The sequence below is a fragment of the Pleurodeles waltl genome, chromosome 3_2, assembly GCF_031143425.1.
Source record: "Pleurodeles waltl isolate 20211129_DDA chromosome 3_2, aPleWal1.hap1.20221129, whole genome shotgun sequence".
Taxonomy (NCBI): Eukaryota; Metazoa; Chordata; class Amphibia; order Caudata; family Salamandridae; genus Pleurodeles; species Pleurodeles waltl.
The window spans coordinates 151,769,354-151,792,565 of record NC_090441.1 but is presented as its reverse complement, the minus strand read 5'-3'; the positions used below and the strand labels follow the sequence as shown (position 1 = coordinate 151,792,565).

The 23,212-nt window shown below is 43.6% G+C and overlaps 1 protein-coding gene across 2 annotated transcripts in view; it reads left to right on the top strand.

Annotated features, from left to right (window-relative positions):
• PAFAH1B1 (platelet activating factor acetylhydrolase 1b regulatory subunit 1) overlaps positions 1–10,741 on the top strand; it is a 533,693-nt gene extending 522,952 nt beyond the window's left edge. For both annotated transcript variants that reach the window (XM_069227017.1, XM_069227018.1), the window contains one exon: positions 9,615–10,741. In XM_069227017.1, the coding sequence (XP_069083118.1) occupies positions 9,615–9,688 (74 nt within the window). In that variant the 3' untranslated portion in view covers positions 9,689–10,741. The remainder of the gene's footprint in view (positions 1–9,614) is intronic.
• Positions 10,742–23,212: the final 12,471 nt, after the last annotated feature.

The window sequence follows — 23,212 nt, the reverse complement described above, 5'->3', positions numbered from 1 at the left end:
TCGCCCCTCGCCAGACAAGGCTCAGTCTCCAGTGGTCTCCATACCGAGCGACTCTTCTCGGTCAAGAGCATCTCCTGGGCATGTCTCGCCCATCAACCTATCTCCGAGATGGCTGGAGAGCCTCAACAGACCAGCGGCCTCCCCAGATTCGCAATATTCGCGAATGTATTCACCCACTGCCTCCCCGCCAAGAACGCCATCGCCGACAGCCGGGGCAGAACGGGCTTGTTCAGCTCCTCGACTGCCGACCGCGAGGCCTAGGCGCTCGGCTACAGCGTCCCGCAGCAGATCTCGCTCTCAACGGAGATCCAGGTCGCGCTCAAGAAGATCACCCTCTTGGTCTTCATCAGGTTCTTCTGTCGGGCGTTACTCACCTACTCTTACAGATTCACCACCTGCTAGAGTCTCACCAGTGGATGACATAACCACTTTCAACGAGGTGTTGCTAAGAGGAGCGCAGAAACTCAATATAGAGGTTCCAGAACCGTCTACCTCCTCATCAATCATCTTTGAGACGCTACAACAGAGATCAGCGTCGAAAAAGTTGCTGCCTCTAGTGCCTGGTTTGTTGCAGCCGACCATGGACACTTTTCTGGCCCCAGCCTCGCTTAAGTCTGCCCCGGCTCGGATTCTTAAAAAGTACAAGGCTCCAGAGCAAGACCCTTTATTCCTTAGGAAGGATCCGCCACCAGACTCAGTGATCATAGCTGCCGCCCGAAAGACCCACTCGGTGGCATCTTCATCCACGGTACCCCCGGATAAAGAGAGCAGGCATTTAGACTCTCTGGGAAGAAAGATGTGCGGGACAGCGGCTTCAGCAATGAAGGTCTCTAGTGCGTCTGCGCTCCTGGGCAGGTACGATCGTTCTCTGTGGGATTCCCTCAGTAGATTTACAGAAAAACTGCCCAGAGAAGACAGGCAAGATTTCCAAGAGATTCTACAGGAAGGATGCCTGGTATCTAACCAAGTTATCAGCGCGGCAGCGGATGGGGCGGATTTGGCGGCTCATGGGTACGCACATGGTATCTGTGCGAGGAGATCTTCCTGGCTGAGGCTCACTGGCTTGAAACAGGAGGCACAACAACGTATCCTGAATCTCCCATTTGCCGGGAATTCTCTATTCGGTGCCCATGCAGACGAAGAGATGGCCCGCATGAAGACCGAGGTGGATACCATGAAGGCGGTAGGCCTCGAAAGAAGGAAAGATTTCAGGCGGAGGTACAGACCGTACGATAGACGCCCTTTCCAACAGAGGGTTCAAACCCCTCATTGGTAGCAAAGGTCTCAGCAACGACAGGGACGCCCTCTGTTTCAGCGAAGAAACACAAGGGAGCGAGGGTCAAGTAGACCTCAACAGTCCACTCCAAAAGCACCCACTAAGCAATGAAGTCTCGCTTCCCTCGACACTGTACACCACTCCGGTGGGGGGAAGTATTATTGCTCATCTTCACGAGTGGCACTCTATCACAAGAGACAAATGGGTGCTCAATATTGTCGAACATGGCTATTCTCTCCTTTTCAAGCAGCCTCCACCACACTTGCCACCAACCAAACACAATCCGGCTCATCTCACCTTGCTACGCAAGGAGGCTCTCGCCCTCCTAAGAAAGAATGCCATAGAAAGGGTTCCACCTGCCCACAGAGGAAAGGGGGTCTACTCCCGTTACTTTCTAGTAGCAAAGAAGGGTCAAGAGGGCGTTTTCAGGCCAATCCTGGATCTAAGACTGCTGAACAAATACATAAGAAAGCAGAAGTTCAGAATGCTAGCGCTTCACCAAATTTTCCCTCAACTGCATCAGGGAGACTGGATGTGCTCCATCGACCTGCAGGATGCGTATTTCCACATCCCAATAGCTCCAAAGCATCAAATTCCTGCGCTTTCGAGTAGCGTTACAGCATTACCAGTTCAGGGTTCTACCCTTTGGCCTGAAATCTGCTCCAAGAGTTTTCTCGAAATGTATGGCAGTGGTGGCGGCGCATCTACGAAGACAAAGGATATACATATATCCATACCTAGACGACTGGCTACTAAAGGCTTCTTCTCCGGAGCAGGCGAGAAGCCATCGGGACATTGTACTAGGAGTTTGCGAAGCTCTAGGTCTTCAGGTCAATTACCAGAAGTCAACCTTGACTCCAACGCAGAGTCTTCACTACCTAGGAGCTATCATAAACACAGAACTACAAAAAGTGTATCCTTCGGAGGAACGACTGTCCTCAATAAACATGAAGTGCCAGGACCTGTTGAGAGCCAGCGCACCTACGGCACGTCAGGTGACATCACTACTGGGCTCCATGGCATCGTGCATCTTTATTGTCCCAAATGCCAGACTCCACATGAGACCCCTCCAAGAGGCATTGGAGGCCAATTGGAGCAAAAGAACAGGTCGCTGGGAAGACACAATGCGGCTACCGGAGGTAGCACTGCAGTCATTGAGATGGTGGATGCACAAGACCTCACCTGTCAGTGGGCGCTCCGTTTCACCAGGTACTTCCATCCGACACTCTGGTAACGGATGCGTCTCTTCAGGGATGGGGGGCTCATCTGGGTCCTTTTCAAGCGCAGGGTCTGTGGTCAGACAAGGAGAAGCAGTACCACATCAATCTGCTAGAACTCAGAGCGGTCCATCTGGCTCTCAAGTCTTTCACACCGCTAATTCAGGGGAAAACTCTATTGATACAGACGGACAATACAACCACGATGTATTACTTGAACAAACAAGGGGGAACGAGATCCCTACCCTTTTCACGAGAGTCCCAAGCGATATGGCATTGGCTCCTGGCCAGAGGAATGTCAATCACAGCAGTTCACCTGCCAGGTCAGCAGAACGTAGAAGCAGACTTTCTAAGCAGACACCTGGAGGACGTTCACGATTGGGTCCTGCACGACGAAGTCGCAGAATACATCTTCGCGCAATGGGGTCGGCCTCAACTGGACCTCTTCGCAGACGATGTAAACAGGAAATGCCCAGACTTCGCATCCAGGTTCTACCGTCCAGGATCTCGAGGGAATGCCCTGTTGATCGACTGGTCAGGGACATTTCTTTACGCTTTTCCTCCGATTCCCCTCATTCCGGCAGTGATCAGCAAACTTTACGGATCCAGGACCAGAATGATTCTTATAGCGCCACAATGGCCTCGACAATTCTGGTACACTGATCTCCTCAACCTGTCGGAAAAACCTCACAGGAGGCTGCCGTGCAGACCGGATCTTCTGAGCAGAATGGAGGGCAGGATTCTGCATCCCAACCTACCCTCTCTGAGCTTAACAGCATGGCTCCTGAATTCCTGCAGTATGGGCACCTAGGACTATCGCAGGAGTGCATGAACATCCTGAAAGAGTCCAAACGGCCTTCCACGCGGCGTTCCTACGCTTTTAAGTGGAAGAGATTCTACATATGGTGCTGTCAGCAAGGCCATAATCCCATACGGGCGCAGGAGGACGTCATACTGTCCTATTTGCTTCACCTAGCGAAATCCGGTCTGCAGGTATCATCTATTAAGGTACATTTGTCTGCTATTACTGCCTATCGCAAGTCACCTTCTCAGGAATCCTTCTTTACGAAACCTGTAGTCAAGGATTTCTTAGAAGGTTTGAAGAAAGTTTTTCCGCCTATTCGGAGGCCTTCTCCTCCGTGGGAACTGAACATAGTCCTAGCAAGACTTATGGGCCCTCCTTTCGAGCCTATCCATAAGGCCTCCTTACAACACCTTACGTGGAAAACGGCTTTTCTGGTGGCCATTACTTCAGCGAGGAGGGTCAGTGAGATCCAGGCCTTGTCTGCAAAAGAACCGTACACGGTTTTTCATGACAATAGAGTAGTTCTACGAACTCACCCATCTTTCCTTCCGAAGGTGGTGTCAAAATTCCATATTAATCAGACCATAACTTTACCGACGTTCTTTCCCAATCCGGAAACTCCGGCTGAGAAAGCATTGCACTCATTAGACTTGAAAAGAGTGCTGAAATTTTATCTGGACAAGACAATCGATTAGACACTCTAACCGCTTGTTTGTGAACTATGGTCATTTAAGGACAGGAGAAGCAGCATCTAAGCGAACAATATCAAGATGGATAGTCTCTTGTATTGTTAATACTTACCAGCTAGCTAATAGACAATTGCTAGCGCGGCCTAGAGCGCATTCCACAAGGGGAAAAGCGGCTACTGCTGCTCTCCTTAACAATGTTCCTATATCTGAGATTTGTAAGGCTGCTACATGGAAGTCTGTCCATACTTTTACAAGACATTATTGTTTAGACTCAGATGCAAGAGCGGATGCCCAAGTGGGGCAGGCCTCTCTAAGGAATTTATTTGCGTAAGACATGTCTATTCCTGCACTTCTATCGGACAGTCCGCTGGGTTTAGGGATGGGCTTGCTAATCTATTCAATGTTTATGACTATTGATGAGGATCCCCTGGAAGAGAAGGATAAGTTACTTACCTGTAAATCCTAGTTCTCTTCCAGGGGTATCCTCATCAAAGTCATAAACAACCCACCCTCCTCCCCGGACACACGTCTACTGGAAGTGCAGGACAGACAGTATTTTGATTCAATTATACAAATTGTCACCGTAAAAAGAACTGACCTAACTGTGAACCAACTGTCACCTTTCCTTCACCCCTGAGGCATGGTGGGATACTGGAGGTGCTCAGGGTCTTAAAGGCACAGTGCCAAAGTTTTTATGGTTCTCCTGTGTTAACCTACATGCAGCCTATTGGCTAAGAATGCTTCATTGTTTTTCAATGCAGTTTTCTCTATTTTTTCACTAGAGTTTGCTACTGCTTACTTCCCCAAGCCTAATTTTAGGAGCTTGGGTACTTATTTATGCTCTATTGTAGTATTTAAAAAATAAAATAAAAAAAAACTTCATAGAAATAAAGCATTTTAGCCTGTTTTTAACATGATAGCCTGCATGACTGTTTGTTACACATGTATAATGTGTATATATTTTATATATGCTCCGGGGTCCCCGCACAAGGGCGGGAATATTCAATGTTTATGACTTTGATGAGGATACCCCTGGAAGAGAACTAGGATTTACAGGTAAGTAACTTATCCATACTCACTATACTTCCTCATTCCCAAAAAAGACGACACCTTCAGGCCCATCTTGGACCTCAGGCCCCTCAATCTGTACATCCTGTTAGAACATTTTAACATGGTAACTCTGCAAGATGTCATTCCACTACTACAAAGACAAGATTACATGACTGCCTTAGACCTCAAAGATGCGTACTTCCACATACCCATCCATCCAGCTCTCAGAGAATACCTCAGGTTTGTCATAGCAGGAAAACACTACCAGTTCAAGGTGTTGCCAATTGGCATAAGAGCTCCAAGAGTGTTCACAAAGTGTCTAGCAGTAGTAGCAGCCCACTTAAAGACATCCATGTCTTCCCTTATCTAGACGGTTGTCTAATAAAATCAAGCAATTTTACACAATGCCAACAACACACTAGTTATGTGATAATCTTAGGGTTTACTCTAAATTACCAAAAGTCACACCTTCAACCAGCACAGGTACAGCCTTACCTAGGTGCTATCCTAAATACTCAACAAGCCCTAGCTTATCCAAATATACAAAGGATACAAGCTTTCCAAAATCTCATACCACTCATACAGCCAAATCAACAATACACTGAGATTTATCATGAAGATTCTAGGAATGATGACATCTTGCATAGCTATAGTCCCACATGCAAGACTAAACATGAGACACAACAGTGCCTCTCAACAATGGTCACAGGCACACAGTCCACTTCAAGATCTAGTGTTGATGGACTGCCAAACACATGTCCCTTCAATGGTGGAATCGCAGCAAACTAATGAAGGGGCGGTAATTTCAAGACCCTGTGCCTCAGACCATAATCACAACAGATGCATCAATGATAGGTTGGGGAGCTCATCTCAACAATCATACCATTCAAGGGAAATCGGATGTCAAACAGAAGCAGCTACACATAAACAACTTATAATTATTAGCTGTGTTTCTTGCCCTAAAAGCGTTTCAACCTCTACTCAAACAGAAGAATGTTCTCATAAAAACAGACATGACAATCATGTATTACCGCAACAAACAGGGCGGGACACATTAATCTCAACTGTCCCTCCTAGCCCAAACAATTTGGAAATGGGCAATTCACAATCAAATTCATTTAATAGCTCAATATATTCCAGGGATAGACAATCAGCTGGCAGATCTCCTAAGCAGAAATCACCAACAAACACACGAATGGGAGATTCACTCCCAAGTACTTCAAAGGTACTTTCAAAAGTGGGGAACACCAGACATCTATTTGCAACAAGTGAAAATGCAAAATGACAAAACTTCATATCCAGACACCCACATCCCCTATCCAAGGGCAATGCTCTGTGGATCAATTGGTCAGGGGTATTTGCTTACACTTTTCCCCCTCACCCATTCCTTCCCTTTCTGGTCAGCAAACTACGTCAAACGTCACTCACCATGATACTCATAGCACCAACATGGGCACACCAGCATCGGTACACAACACTTATAGATCTGTCTGTAGTACCACATTCCAAACTCCCAAACAGACCAGATCTGTTAAAACAGAACAAAGGTCAAATCAGGCATCCAAACTCCAATGCACTCAATCTCGCGATTTGGCTCCTGAAGTCATAGAATTTGGTTATCTAAAGCTTCCACCACAATGTATGGAAGTGATTAAGCAAGCATGTAAACCTACTACTAGACAATGCTACGCAAACAAGTGGAAAAGATTTGTCGACTATTGTCAATCTAACACCATAGATCCACTTACAGCAACTGTACAAAGTATTGTATGCTATTTACTTCATTTGCAGAAATCAAACTTGGCTTTTTCATCCATCAAAATATACCTAACTGCAATATCTGCATATTTAACCTATTGAGCACACTTCTCTATTCAGAGTTCCTGTAATTAAAGCTTTTATGGTAGGATTAAAATGCATTATTCTACCAAGAACACCACCTGTTCCATTGTGGAATTTAAATATAGTACTTACCAGACTCATGGGACCACCTTTTGAACCCATGCACTCTTGTCAAATACAATATCTAACATGGAAAGTTGTCTTCCTTGTAGCTATTACCTCTTTAAGAAGAGTTCGTGAGATACAAGCGTTCACTCTTGAGGAACCTTTTTTCCAAGTGCACAAACATAAAGTTGTACTTGGAACAAATCCAAAATTTCTACCAAAAGTAGTATCTCCTTTGCCAGTCTTTCCACAGCCAGACTCTGTGGCAGAAAGAGCTCTTCATGCCCTAGATCTCAAGAGCTCTTATGTACTATATAGATAGAACTAAAGATTTTAGGAAAACAAAATAATTCTTTTTTGCTTTCCAAGAACCACATAAAGGCAATCCTGTATCAAAACAAGGTTTAGCAAGATGGATTGTTAGATGCATACAAGCATGCTACATAAAAGCAAAAAGACACCACCTGATCACTCCCAAAGCACATTCTACAAGAAAGAAGGGTGCATCAATGGCATTTTTAGGGAACATACCAATGATTGAGATATTTAAAGCAGCTACATGGTCAACTCCCCATACATTTACAAAACACTGCTGTGTTGATACTTTCTCACAACAACAAGCCACTGTAGGCCAGGCTGTCTTAAGGACATTATTTCAAACAACTTCCAACACCTACAGGCTAGCCACCGCTTTTTGGGAAGAATAACTGCTTTCTAGTCTATGCATAGCATGTGTATCTGCAGCTACACATGCCATCGAACGGAAAATGTCACTTCCCAGTGTATATCTGTTCATGGCATGTAGTGCTGTAGATTCCACTTGCACCCTCCCTCCTCCCCGGAAGCCTGTAGTTGTTTAAGTTTTACATTTGTACATATGTAAATACATTTACTTTTGCATGGACATCTTTGTATTTCTATAGTCTATCACTCCTTCACCCTTTGCGGGAAAACAATCTAACAATGGAGTCGATGCCCATGCGCACTGAAACCGAGAGGAGTCGTCACTCAATCAGGTGACTCCGAAAAGACTTCTTTGAAGAAAACCAACTTGAAACACTCCGTGCCCAACACTGGATGTCGGAAGAACTGTGCATAGCATGTGAATCTGCAGCACTACATGCCACGAACAGATGTACACTGGATAAGTGACATTTCCCATATATTTATATTTGTGTGGCTAAAAGAAGCCAAAAGGAGCCCCTGTTGCAGCCTGGGGAGGTTCTATCTCTATCTTTGCGAAGGAACCAGCGCGGAGCCGCTGAACACTTTAGAAGGGCTAGAAATCAACCGAGAAAGAGGGCTAGCATAGAGTAGCCCAGACTACTCATGCATTCCTCACTCCCGAGCCAGACCGCCGCAAGAAGCGGCCCATTCCAACAAAAGATTTGATTGGGTGGTGGGGGGGTAACACGCATCAGGAATAGATTAATTTTTCATGTAATGTACAAGATGAGAACAATTTAAATAGACAAAGTACACAAGTCCAATCTAGTGGTAAACTGATAAAAGTTGCACAGGTACAGTCTGCTACATGAAAGTACAGCTCTAAACAAAAGAGCACAATACATGCTATAGAGCACAGTTTGAATAAGCAGTTATGAGGCATATAAATGCGGAGCAGCAAAGAAAGGCAGTCAGGATAATGTCTCACAGTTTTGGGATCTCTGACAAGAGATGGTTGGTGGATTTAGGTAGCGAAGAAGAGAGAAAGCATAATCTGAGCCTCCGGTCCTGATATAGATTTATGAATCCATCTAAAATAATGCTACTGAAAAAGTCACTTTTACTTTCAAGCGATGCTACTCCGTCTGGTAGTCCCAGTTTTCCTCATTTTACAATTCCGAACGGCCTTTAACACTTAACTTCATCACAAGAATTCAGATAATCTTATGCCAAATTTAAATGTGTTGTACAAGTTCTCAAGTTCTCTGCTTGTTTATGAATTTGCTTCTAGATCCTTTCTCCTTGTGTATACACTCCGCGTTCCCGTCTCCTCTTTGGGGGAAAAAAAAAAAAATCCGAGCACCCTACGTCTTGCATGTAATCCCTGTAACTGTTTGTCTCACAAGTTTGAACCCAAAATAAATTAAATGCAAACATAAGTGATTTATGCGGGACTGTCCATAGTGATGTGCAAAATTGCATCATTTCTTTTAATGAAAATGACTGGAACAACGTTTGTGCTGTCATCTGTGTAAACATTGTGTGCAAGATTTTCCATTGGGTATCTTAATAGCTTTAGAGCTGTGCTCTGTATGTACCATAGTTTTTCATGCGTTGTGTAGTCTTCATGACGCACTCTGTATTGGTATTAACTTTATAATTACTAAATAAAGACATGTGAATTTGTTATTAACTCATATTGTCCTGGGCAATATGTAGGATTGATCGCAGAGAGCCTAGAAAATTTTAAGAAGTTTTCTTAAGGTATCTCTTTTAATAAGCTGATAAAATGAATTTTTGCTGGGTATCACTGTTTAATTATGCATATATTCGTGTACAGCTTCCGTTAAAATTGGGTTTTGAATTTTTTTATTTTTTTGGCTCAGTACTGGTGTACAGTTCAGTGTTGCATGGCTGTCCTATTTTAATCAGACTATAAATGCCTGTCTTTGTTCCTCTTTCAGATTTCCACAAGACGGCACCCTATGTGGTCACTGGAAGTGTAGATCAAACAGTAAAAGTGTGGGAGTGCCGTTGATTTAATCCACGTTGCAGCCTCCCACCCTCACCCACTTCCCCATTTCCTCTGGATGCACTCAGATACCATGGTTACCCATTGAGCTCTGTTGAAATAACTATTGTCCTTTCATGTAAATTATTCTGGATGTAGATTGAGCTTATTAAATGTTACACACAAGTATTCATGCATGGTGAATCCAAATTGTATACTGTAAATTTACATACGTTGTCTAGAAGTACCATAGTTTAATAAACGTGGGCCGGCATTGGTCACATCAGACCTAAGAAGGCAGAACTTTGTTAGCTGCAATGAGGGCACTAAAACTAATCAGTTGACAATGTCATTCTGTTCTCTTATCTTTTGAGGCTTGTAAGGTTGGCCTTTTGTGGACGGGAAAAGTGCAGACTCCTGTAAAAAGAAATGTGTGACAACATTAATGTGCTTCAGATTCTTCTGACTAATAACATAAAAACCTTCATTAAGAGTTGTCTGAATCCTGTAACTAGAAGATATTTAAACTGATGGAATGTTGTCTAGATGAAGTTTACGCTTAACCATGCGTCACATTTTTCCCAAAGTTACATGAATGGTCTCTGGTGATGGTTCCGTCAAAATACTGAAATATACTGCAATATATATATATGTATATTTACCCACATGGTATACAGTGTCATAGTACCTTTTTTGGGGTATAGGCAAGCCTTGTGTTTTTTTGTTTGTTTTTTTTTTTTAATCACCCACAATCCATAGTTTGAACAGTGTAAGAAATTCAGTGAGCCATTTTTGCCTACAGAATTCATTCTAATAGGAAGATCGGTGGATGCTATTAGAGTGTTGATCTTAGTGGTGCCTCTGACCTCTTTCAACTGATAATGCGTTATTCCCATTTCATTCAAACATTTTAACGTGATTCATTAGGGATGTGCAGTGCCCAAATTATGTGGCGCAGGAGTCCTGTTTGATACGCTGTTTTCCTCTGTTTTTTTGGAGGTTGTGGACACTCTAGAATCCTTTTGACACTGAAAGGTCTTGGATAAGTAGGGATTAATAAAGTTGACATCAAACATTTAATGTCTTGCAGCTCTCTCTCTCTGGTGAGACAAAAGGAAACACCGTGTGCTGTATACTAAACGCTGAGCAGAAATTGCCTATTAGAAATGTATCAATGTTTTAGTTGGTACTCAACTAGTGAACAGTTGAAAGAAAAAAATGCTCACATTTAATAGACTTGATGTATCGATTTGAGTGTATATAACTTGATCAGTTCTGTGGAAGTCCTTTGCCAGCTGCAGAAATACAAAAATAAATGCTTGCATATCCCTATAATAGATTACAGTTTTTGCCATAAGAGGGCACTTAATGTGTGGAATTGCAGTAACATATTAGTCTTTTCCCCATGTCAGTACGTTTGGGTTCTGTAAATCTATGTATTAGACTAGTGGAGCAAATGCTTGTAAAGTGAGGATGGCCACTCTTGAACACTTGCATGATGTTATGTAATTATTTGGTTCTCCTCTCAAAATTTCTATTACTGGAGCTATTCTGATTTTGTTGGTGGCAGGACCCTTGAACCTACTTTGAAATTTGGGTTATTTAGATTGTAACATACATGTCCTATACATTCTTTTAAGACTGCCATCAGTTCTTATTCCAGCTTTCATTGTAGATTGTTTTTGGACGATAGTTTTCATTCAAGTACTTTGTCAGTTGGTATGGCTACTGGGCATTAGTCTGCCAGTGTCATCACCGTGCTGTATGAAAAGTAAAATACCACTTAGTCCGTCCAAAATACTCCTTCATTTTGAAGCTGCTGGATTTGGTTTCAACCATGCCACAATTTCCTTAAAACATTGCAGCAGTTACTATTGTCATTTCTCCTGAGGAGACCTTGAGAAAGGTAGTCTCTCTGGCATAGTTAATGGAGTTTGTAGACCAGTTGTTCTTTACAGTCTCAAATTAGATAATAGGATGGCACATTCTTGAACCTCACGTATTCTCAGATGTTGCTCTGTTTCGTGTCTACAGGTTCATACTATAACGTGTGCTCTAGTTTACGTGGAGTAGGGTTTTATTACCACCCTACTCTAAAGCCTGCTGAGTGTGGTTATTTCTATATTAAACCACTGTAGAGCTGATTTGAAAGTAGCCAATTCTGATCTGTCTTTAAGCAAGACCCAGTAAGTGTTAACGTTCTCCTGTGCTCAGTTTACTTAAGAGGGACATTCTTACTGGCTTATCCTGGGAAGTCAATAGTTGTTTCAGCCATGGAACAGCTGGTCCTTTGTCTTGACCTATACTGGTTCAAAAGCTAATTTGTCCTTATAGTGAGGGAATCTCTAGAACCATTGACTTTTTGAACATCTTTATTTTGTGGAGTGTTTAAGTCTTGCACTTTGCATTATTTATTGCAAGATTGAGTTGGAGTTTCCGTACCATTCCCCACTTAATCTTAAGCCCTTTGTGTGTGTGTGTGTGTGTGTGTGTGTGTGTGAGAGATTCTTTCGGGTAGGAGACCGCTTTACTGCTTCGGCTGCTGAGTGCCTGTGTAATTGCTAAGTATACATTTTGATGGAAACGCTCCATTGTACAGATGCAGATCAGTTGCTTTTCTTGGGACTTGTCTCAAGTAAGGCATGCTCCCCAGAAGTGCCTGCACTAGTGTTGTGTTCCTTCTCCAAGAGTAGTGATCGCAGTGGAAGTCGGTGGTTTCATATTTAATGGCCTGAGTAGGGCTTTGCAAGTTCTAGCTGGTGTCCTGAAAACCAAATACAAGAAGTGTTGGAGGAAATGATTTAGTTAGTCTGTACTGCAGTTTACTATTTGATTCTATTTAATACATGGACTCTATCCTTAGTGTAAATATTTGTTAGAAGGCGGTAGCTTATTCTTTTTTCATGAGCGTTGCACAATGCTAAGGCCTCGTTCACTTGACTACTTGATCAGCCATCTTCCAACCACACCTTGACTGATACACAGCCTACGAAGAGGACCTGGAATTGTTTCATTTGCCCACAAATTTAGAGCTCGGGCCATGCCAATTTTTGTTGCTCAGGAAATCTCCCTGCATTACTTGCTCACTTACACGGAAACTGAGAAAGCAGAGGGCTTCCAAAGTAGGTCCTTTCATAACTTGTCAATCACTGAATGATTTTTATCAAGGCATCTGCAATTACTTGCAGCAAACATCTTGCTACCTTTTCTTTTCAGCCACTTAAAAAGGAGTTGCGCTGATTGTGATCTTCTCTGACCTTTTCTTGCTCTTTTTCTGTAATACTAACTGTATGCCTTGGTTAAGCCCTGTGGATAGTGTAAGTAGGTGCAGACATCTTAATCCTGCCCTGTACATGTTTTGGACGTAAATACTGCTGTTCAGGCACATTCTCCAGGTATTTACTGTAGCTGGAACAAAGACAAACTTACACTTCTGAATTAGAATTTCGATCTACATTGCGATCCATATGATGCTCGGTTTAATGCAAGCACCTTTCCCCAGGTGTTTCGGCAGTTTGTATCTCCATACTAAGAAGGAGCCGGGCCTATTATCTGCAGGAGACTTGGCCTGAATGAAAGATGCCATCACTGGATTTATTTCCTTCCTGATATTTTGAAGAATTTTGGAGTGCGTATTGCATTACCATTTCGGAACTTCTTTGTGCTGCCTGACATTTCTCATTTCAAGGATGTAGTCCGATAAGCATGTTAGAGAAGCTAGACTTTTTTTTCCTTGCACCCGATTTAGAGGACTTGTCAACCAGAAATAAATTATAGTCCCCAATTAATGCCTCCATATATCTGAGCCATTTCCTTTGTCTCATACCGCTGAATAAATTAATTGCCACTTTACCCTATGAAATGCGTGTTTTGCTCCTTTTCCATCCCAGTTTGAAGTCTTTGTATTTGCCTTTTAAAGTGCAGTTTTATTAATCTCTAGTGGTTCCTGGTATTCACTCTCCTTAGTGTGGTTGCAAGGATCCCTTTGGGTTGGGGTATCTATCCATGGTTTCCGTTTAGTGTTTAAACTAAATTCTTGTGATCAGGTTGTATCTTGATATCCTACCTTTTCTAGAGACTTGCCTGGGACTTCCTGTTCTACTCTGTATTGCAAGATTATCACCACATCTGCTAAGTTCCTACAGTGTTATTTTTCCTATTCGTCCCTGACATTTGTGCTTGTTTCAAATCTGCAGGAACCAGCTAGTTTAAACATGTACCCAGCCGAGGTGAACGAGGTAAAGGTTACTGAAAAGCTTTCAGAAAAAATAATTATTCTGGAGTGCAACAGGTTAAAAAAAACATGATATTCACTGCTGTCTATGGTGCTTATGGGAGGGTGCCTAATTCACCGAGAAGAGTACATACAGGGGTACATGAATACTTATGTCCCTTAAATTCATTTTACACTAGGCTGTAAGCATGCATTGTTTTGAATAGCTTAGAATGGGGTTCCTGTAGGCTTGATCGGAGATCAGATGTTTTGTATTCCAGGTTGATTGCCCGAAATTGAAGCATGATTGCGCTCTGCAGCATAAAATTTCAGCCTATGCTGTGGGACTATGTGGATGATAGCTGATTGTTTTTTTAGGATCTGGTGTCCTGCCTGTGATTGCCAGTACGTTTATAGGGTGGCATCATGGATAGATCGGTCATTACTGGGTAAGTATCTAATTTTTGCTGTATTTCTTATTTGCGCTTTCACACTATTGTCCTCACACATACTGATTCAGCAAAAACACTGTAGCAACATTCTGGGTGGGAAAGCAAGACAAATGCTTTCGTTCTGTAGACCATGAAAAAGGTTTACCATATGCTGGTTTGTATTTAAGTTAAAATATCTAGAAGACAATACAATCTCAGAATCTACATTTTTACTTATTAGATTCACATTTTAACATACAAATCAAGTCAGCGCTTTGTTTTATTTTTCTTTAGTGCAATATTTTAAGTACTATTTTAAAGGAAGCAGTTGATGAAAAACCATGGAAAGTGCGTGGATACATAGGTGCATGTGTGCTTCTGACATTGGTGTAAATGTGACTTTCTTAGTCCTTCCCATTGACCAAAATGTTTGTTAGAAAAAGTATTCAGCCTTTCTTTCATGTTCTGAGATTTCAGTAAGGGTTTTTAGCTTTTCCCACTAATACAGCAAAGTTGAAAAAAGGACACTGTTACAATGCATACAAATGTGCAATCAGAAAATATTTCCTCATGACTCCTTGATATTTCAGTTCCTATCCCAATCCGTTAATGATGGTGTCCTTGTACTCCCTCTACTAACATTGTTGCTTACTGCCAAGTAGCGCTTCCAATGTTTATTTTTGTGTACTGTTCTTAAGGCAAGATTTATCATACAATTGTTGATATATGTAGTCTTTTTCTTTTAGTTCACAACTCATTCATAACTAGCCTCCCCTGCCGTTTCAACATTCCCTGCCAAAATCTCCACCAATCTACGGACGCACCAAACATCTTCAACTGTTCTCAATTTCGACATTCATTTGTTATTTGGAACCATTTTATTCAAAAGGTGTGTATTGTAACACTGGTTCGTTTCAGATCTACTTGTTTTGAGATTTCTGTGTTGGCAGAAACTGAGAATAGTTGTTGATTTCAGCTCTTGGCAGAAGTGTCAAATACATCATCCACTTCACCTCCCAACGTTGGCAAGACATGTTTAGTTTTGTTCAAGATACCTTCGTTGATAGTGGAACACAATTGCACTAAATGAAAATTGATTGCCATTTGTCTTCTCTTTAGTTGCTTCGTAGAATTGACAATATTGATTTTATTCCCAGATACTTTGATAATTGAATAAAAGCCATTTAGGTTTTCTTTTATTGAGTAAGTATAAACACAACAAAACCAAACTAGATAATCATATCTACATTTTTATATAAAAATGTATGGTTCGCTCTTTAAAAAAGGACTCTTCATTAGCCTGGATTTGATAAAGAAGACCATGATGAGGCAGACATGCTTTAAAAAACAAAAGCACTTTCCAGAATAGGATTTGAATGCATTTTTGCCATATTTTCTTGACAGTTAACTTTCTCAGGGATGATTTATAATAACATCTTCATTCTGCCAGCTAAAATGCCATAGAAAGCTGCAGTGTTATTACACAATCTATCATATACTTTGTTTCTGTGGTATTTACTCTCATCTGCCTTTTACTCCTGTGTCTTTTTAGTGAGCACTGCAATGATGGATTTTCTGGTTTGGTAACATGCTTGGAGGAGTTTGAATAGTGGTGAGGGTTATTACTTTTGCGTAAATTGGATTTGAAAAATCTAGCTTTTCAGTACACAAAGTAGAGGAATTTTTCAATAGCGAATGGAAACAGGTTTTAATGGAAAATATAATAATGCCACCGATTACATGCAAGTCCAAGAAGCTGTATGTGCATTTTTGTAGATGCTTTATCTTATGCTCTAGACAAAAACTAGATTGAATATTGATGTTTATATAGCATCTTGCACTTTAGAAGATTTAAACCGTCCTGCATTTATGTATGGTGTGACCAATGATGTGCCCGAGGCACTAATCAGAAATAAACTAGTTGCTAGCAAGCTGTCCAAGGGCTGTTGAACACTGTAGTATATGAAAACCTTTGCTATAGTCTCACCAAGTCCAGTCTTCTAATACCTGTCAGTTCCCGGCTTCTTCCGTTTGTTTTTATGTGACATGCCTGTCTCTTAAGTAGCTTTTCTGAAAAGCTGTTTAAAAGAAAATTTTTGTTTCTGCTGAACAGTGGTGGCTTGATGATCCTTAACAGATAAATGTTTCTATGCGATGCTGAAACGTATGAAGGAAAAGGACAACATTTAAAACCACTGAATTATCTCTCTGGCCATAAATGTAATAAAAAATAATCCAGGTTATAAAAGAGGAACTGGTACGCTCAATTGTATTTTCACTTGAAGATAGATTTGCAATTAAAGCGGGTTAAAACTTTTTCTGTGGGTGGGGGAATGGGATCTGATGGATTTACAAGTCACAACTGGATTTAACCAGCTGTACCTGGCGTTTTTATCTTTCCACTGTATCATGTGAGTGGCTGCTTTCTTGACCTGCCTTCTCTTTGGGCATCCTACAAGTTTATTCAGACATTAAGCAAAAGGTCTTTAAAAGTTGGACGTCCAGACACTGACATGAAGACAAACGTCAATTTCATAAGGTTGGAACGTTGGAGGAAATCCCAAACATCGGGAGTTAACTGAAGATATTGACATAATTAAAACAAAATCAGTAATGGAATGTATATAATACTGCTATGTGTTTTACAGTAAGATTTGTTGCTCTCAGACTGTGTACAACAAATTTATTCATGTTTTCTGCATATTAAAATCTTATTGTACCAATTCGTAAACTATTAAATGCATATAAAAGTAGAAGTGTATTTCATTCTTTGAAAATGTAAGACGCTGTACACAAGTGATTAAATCTGTTTTTAATTTCTTAGTGCTTAGCCACCAGCTTAAAAGCTTGAGACGTGGAGTGTTGTGTGAGTGAGTGAATGCTTTACTTCAGTAGGCATGAATTGTTAATTTTTTTTAATATTCTTTGTCAAGGGATCTTCATGAATATTCTTAAACACTGAGTTTTCAGGTCCCTGCTTAGAGACGATGACAAGTGCAGACAATTTTCTCCAACAGCGCAAAATATTCAAATGCCCAGGGATAGACAAAATTTGATTTACATTTTTGCACTTTTAAAAACTAAGGGCAAAATCCAACATAAACTTAAAATTGGGTTCCATAAACGTACAGCACTATGCTGCTTAATTCATCCTATTTTAAAGCAGGGAACAATGAAAGCCTATAGTCATAGGCGTTTAACCTAACTTAGAGAAACAAAAAACTGTACTGACACATTAAGGCTGCTGTTTAAACACCAGGATCCCAGCATGCAGTTCATTGACAGTCCTCAAGTTCTATTTTTTTCCAGGCTCTGTGAAAAGGATCTCAGATCACAGGGCTCTACCTTTTCGTCTCTAATTATCCTACTTGCCTGTTTATCATTCACTTGATGCGTTTTACCTTTCACATGGTTTTGATAACTTTTTCTTCCTGTTGGTTGGTGAATGAGGTCTGATTCTCCATGGATAGTCAATCTTCCCTAATGGACGTGCCCTTTGAGTGCTTCAAATACAGCAAGGCCATAGTGCGCTCCTTGGGCCTGTCTCTCCTGGATGTCAGCTCCACAAGTAGTTCCACCCCACCCCCTATGTCTATGGTATGGGTTTTCATTCCTCCCAGAGACCTACCCCTGCAACCAGCTTAGCAGACCCTATAGCCTTTTCTTGGCCAAGGCTCTAGTACCCACAGACATTGTGGATAACAGGCACAGTGTACAGCCCAGTCTCCAGCTGCTGCAGCCGCAAAGCCCTTTTAGTCTGTCCTTCAAGGCACATAGCTACCCTTTTGGAGGCAGGACTAGATATTTTCTACAAGGGTGGCATGGACTCACATCAGACAAGTGAGTCCTGCAGGTTGTCCAGCATGGTTATGTCTGTTTCTTTTCACCCTGTGACACCTTCCACCATTCTTACAGCAGCTGACAGAGGACCATCTATTGCCTGCAGCAGGAAGTGCAGGCTCTTTTGGCCAAAGGGGTCCTAGAGCAGGGCACCGGCTTCAGAATTAGGTTCGGATTCCTACTCCTGCTATTTTCTGGTGCTGAAGAGGGAGGCCTTCACCCTTTCAATGCCTTTCTGAGAAAGGACAAATATAAGATGCTTAGTCTGGCCCAGGTCTAGTCCACCCTCGACCCAGGAGACCAATGGAAGTGTTGGATCTGCAGAGTGCTTATTTGCACATCCCTGTCCTGCAGATCCTAGGTGCTATCTGCAGTTCACAATGGGGCAGGAGCGATTTCCGTCGCATGCTTTCCCCTTTGGTTTCATTGTTCCCTCCGGTATTCCCGAACCGGATAGTGGTGGTTGCAGCACATCGATGGAGGTTACGCGTACCAGTCATCCCCACTTTGATAACTGGCTACTGAAAGCCAACTTGACCCAGGCAGTTGTCACCCAGCGTCAGACTAGGCAAACCCACTTAACCTTCTTGGAGTTCGCTATAAACTTGCCAATGTCATACCTGACTCTTTCGCAGACGCTCACTTTCATATGAACTATTCTGGAGCTTGTGCAGTTTTGTGCTTTCTCCTCCCATCCCGGAGCAGGACATCCAGGACTTTGTAGCTATGGTTATGATGTTTCAGCATCTGTCCTGGATCTCAGCGAGGAGGGCGCTGAGGCTGCTGGAACTGATAGCCTTCTGTATGTGGCTGGTGAAGCATGCCAGGTGGCATATGTGGGTTCTGCAGTTGGATCTGAACTTCCAGGAGATACAGCATCAGGGAGATCTCTCTGCATACAGATTCCAGAGGAGACTGCAAATGGCCTGTGGTGGTGGCTACTGGGCTGGGATTGGGTCCTTAGCAGACTCCTCTCCTTACTCTATCCAGAGCCAACCTTGGTAACATGCATTGCTTCTGTTTTAGGGCGCATTCTGGTAGAGGTGGAAATCTGACACATATGGTCTCCTACAAGGCTTGGCGCCACATCAACCTCCTGTGGATCACAAAGGACAGATGCAACTGGAGGTGGCACAAGGCATCTTCAGCATATGGGGAGAACCTCAGCCCAATCTTTTTGACTGTGGAAAATGTGAGGTGTATGCCACACTGGAGTTTCTCAGATGGCTGTCTCTCGGAGACTCATTCCACCTGGATTGGAACAAAGGACTTATGTACATCCTTCCACCGCTGCCTCCTTCCCTGAGTTGTGAATATGATTGAGTGGGCCAAAGTCATCCTAGTGGCACCATATTGGACCAGGAAAGTGTAGTACCTTGAACTCCTGGGCATGAGCATCTGTCCTCCGATCCGGCTGCAGGTTTGGGAGGCTCTTGTGTCTCAAAAGCAGAGCAAGGCCTTGCACCCGGGACCTCGCAATCTTCACCTCCATGCTCGGAGATTGAACAGTGGCAGTTGGCTGCTTTCATCCTCCTTCCTGAGTTAGTTGTCATCTTGACAGCCAGGCATCCCTCCAGTAAATCGGTATATGCCTGTTGGGACAGATTTGTGTCTTAGTGCATTACTCTGCAAATTCACCTACTTAAGGCCAAAGTCTCTGAAGTGTTCCTTTTTGTGTAATCTCAAGGCCAGCAAGGTCTCATCTTTGGCACAGTTAAAGGTTCTCTTCCAGGGGATCCTCATCAATAGTCATAAACATTTAAATATTCCCACCCTTGTGCGGGGACCCCGGAGCATATATAAAATACACACATATAAAGTATGAAATATGCACGAAAAAAAATATATAGCATTTTTAGTAGACATATCTTTCATACTAAACTCATATATACATGTGTAAAACAGCAATACAGGCTAAAATGCTTGATTTCTATGAAGTTTTTTTTTTTTTAATCATTATAAAATTACAATAGAGAATAAATATCTACCCAAGCCCCCAAAACTGGGCTTAGGGAAATAAGCAGTAGTAATCACTGGAGAAAAAGAGAAAAAACTACATTGAAAAACAATGGAGCATTCTTAGCCAATAGGCTGCATGCAGGTTAACACAAGAGAACCATAAAAACTTTGGCACCGTGCCTTTAAGACCCTAAGCACTTCCAGTATCCCACCATGCCTCAGGGGTGAAGGAGAGGTGACAGTTGGTTCACAGTTAGGTCAGTTCTTTTTTCCGGCTTCTTCGGAGAGGATCCTGGAGCATTGAGCTCTCAGTTTTTCTGAGTTTTTCTCAGAAAAATACTTTAAAACAGCGTTTTTTCCTGTTTTACTCGACATCTAACATCATTGTCTGAGTTAGGCAGTTTTTTCCTGACAGAAAAATGCATTCCCTTTTTGTCAAATGCCCTTCTTGTGGGAAGAAGGCGGCCCAGTCAGATCCACACACTCTTTGTATTGTGTGCCTGCCTCAGAGTCACTGCCCTGACACTTGCAAACACTGCAAGAACATGTCAAAGAGGACTCTGAAGGACAGAGAAAAGATCAGGCTTCATGGGCTTCACGAGAGGCAGAAAACATCATCCTCTTCGCTTCCCAGGCAGCCAGCAAGCCACTCTCAGGAGAGAATGGGTAGGTCGACGTCAGCAGGTAGGAAAGTACCTGTTTGTTCCCCGTCGACGTCGTCGCTGCCACCATCTCACCGCCATAGATCGCCGTCGACGGCGACCCGCCCGACGTCGAAGGATACGGTGTTGAGAGAGCATGGCCATCGCAGGGGCATATCTCCGTCGACGGCAGCCCGCTGATCGACGTCGAGCCATCACCGGCGTGCCTGTTCGCCGCCAAAGGCCTCACGCCCCCCGACATCAAGAGACACGATGTCGAAATTGCCGCGGCAGTGAGAGCGTCACCTGCCGTCGGCCGCCCACCGCTCCACGTCAAGGCACACGACGGCTAGTAGGTCCAGAGATCGCCGTTCGACGTCGAGGCACTCAACGTCGAGGCAAGAACAACCGGCGGCGCGCCCTTCAACGTCGGCACAACCGTCGACGTCGACACAGGTTTTACCTGTCTCGCAGGGAGTAGAACATCGCCTTCCGCCAGCGGATAAGGCCGCTCCATCTCCAGTGGTCTCCACACGGAGCGATTCATCTCTTTCGAGAGCGGCGCCATCGGGGCATGTTTCAACCATCAATTTGTCACCAAGATGGTTGGAGAGCCTTAATAGACCAGCGGCCTCCCCGGATTCGCAGTATTCACAAATGTACTCTCCTACTGCCTCTCTCCCGAGAACACCATCACCGACCGCGCGGGCAGGATGGGCTCGTTCTGCTTCTCGTCAACCGACCACGAGGCCTGGGCGCTCTGTTACAGCGTCTCGCAGCAGGTCACGTTCCCAGCGACGATCTAGGTCACGATCATAACACAGAAGATCGCCCTCTTGGTCGTCGTCAGGGTCATCCATCGGACGTTACTCCCCCACCCTAACAGATTCTCCACCAGCTAGAGTCTCACCGGTGGATGACAACACTACTTTTAATGAGGTACTTTTCAGGGGAGCACAGAAGTTAAATATAGAGGTTCCAGAACCATCTACCTCCTCGTCAGTCATTTTTGAGACTCTGCAACATAGAGCAGTTTCGAAAAAGCTACTGCCGCTAGTGCCTGGTCTGTTGCAGCCAACCATGGACACTTTTTTAGCGCCAGACACCCTCAAATCTGCTCCAGCTAGGATTTTGAAAAAATATAAAGCGCCTGAACAGGATCCTTTATTCCTAAGAACGGATCCGCCACCGGACTCAGTAATATTGGCCGCAGCCTGAAAAACTCACCCGGTGGCATCATCCTCCACGGTCCCACCGGACAAAGAGCAGGCATCTAGACTCTCTGGGGAGAAAAATGTGCGGCACGGCGGCATCTATAATGAAGGTCTCCAGTGCGTCTGCACTCCTGGGCAGGTATGACCGTTCTCTGTGGGACTCTCAACAGGTTCACAGAAAAGTTACCTAGGGAAGACAGACAGGACTTCCAAGAGATCCTGCAAGAGGGATGTCCGGTATCCAACCAAGTCATCAGCGCAGCGGCAGATGGGGCAGACTTAGCTGCACATGGGTACGCACATGGAATCTGTGCAAGAAGGTCTTCCTGGCTGAGACTGACCGGTTTAAAACAGGAAGCACAACAGCGCATCCTAAATCTTCCATTTAACGGGAACTCGCTGTTTGGTGCCCATATGGATGAAGAAATGGCACGCATGAAGACCGAAGTGGACACCATGAGGGCAGTAGGCCTGGAAAGGAAGAAGGACTTCAGGCGGAGGTATAGGCCTTATGACAGGTGCCCTTTCCAGCAGAGGGTTCAAACCCCTCACTGGTCCCAGAGGCCACAGCAAAGGCAGGGACGCCCTCTTTTTCAGGCTCGTAAGGCCACAAGGGAATGAGGGTCAAGTAGACCTCAACAGTCCACACCAAAAGCGCCGGGCAAGCAATGAGATCTTGCTTCCCTCGACACTGTGCACCACTCCGGTGGGGGGAAGTATCACAGATTTTCTTCACGAGTGGCACTCTATCACAAAAGACAAATGGGTGCTCAACATTGTCGAAAATGGCTACTCTCTTCTTTTCAAACAACCTCCACCGCACTTGCCACCAGCCAAATGCAATCCATCTCATCTCAGCCTACTGCGCAAAGAGGCTCTCGCCCTCTTACGGAAGAAGGCAATAGAAAAGGTTCCACTTGCGCACAGAGGAAAGGGGGTTTACTCCCATTATTTTCTGGTGGCGAAAAAAGGCCGAGAGGGAGTTTTCAGACCGATTCTGGACTTACGGCTTCTGAACAAGTACATAAGAAAACAGAAGTTCAGGATGCTGGCTCTTCACCAGATTTTCCCTCAGCTACATCAGGGAGACTGGATGTGCTCCATCGACCTGCAGGATGCATATTTTCACATCCCGATAGCTCCCCAGCATCGGAAATTCCTGCGCTTCCAGATAGCCTCACAGCACTATCAGTTCAGAGTGCTACCATTTGGCCTGAAATCTGCCCCCCGCGTCTTCTCTAAGTGTGGCTGTG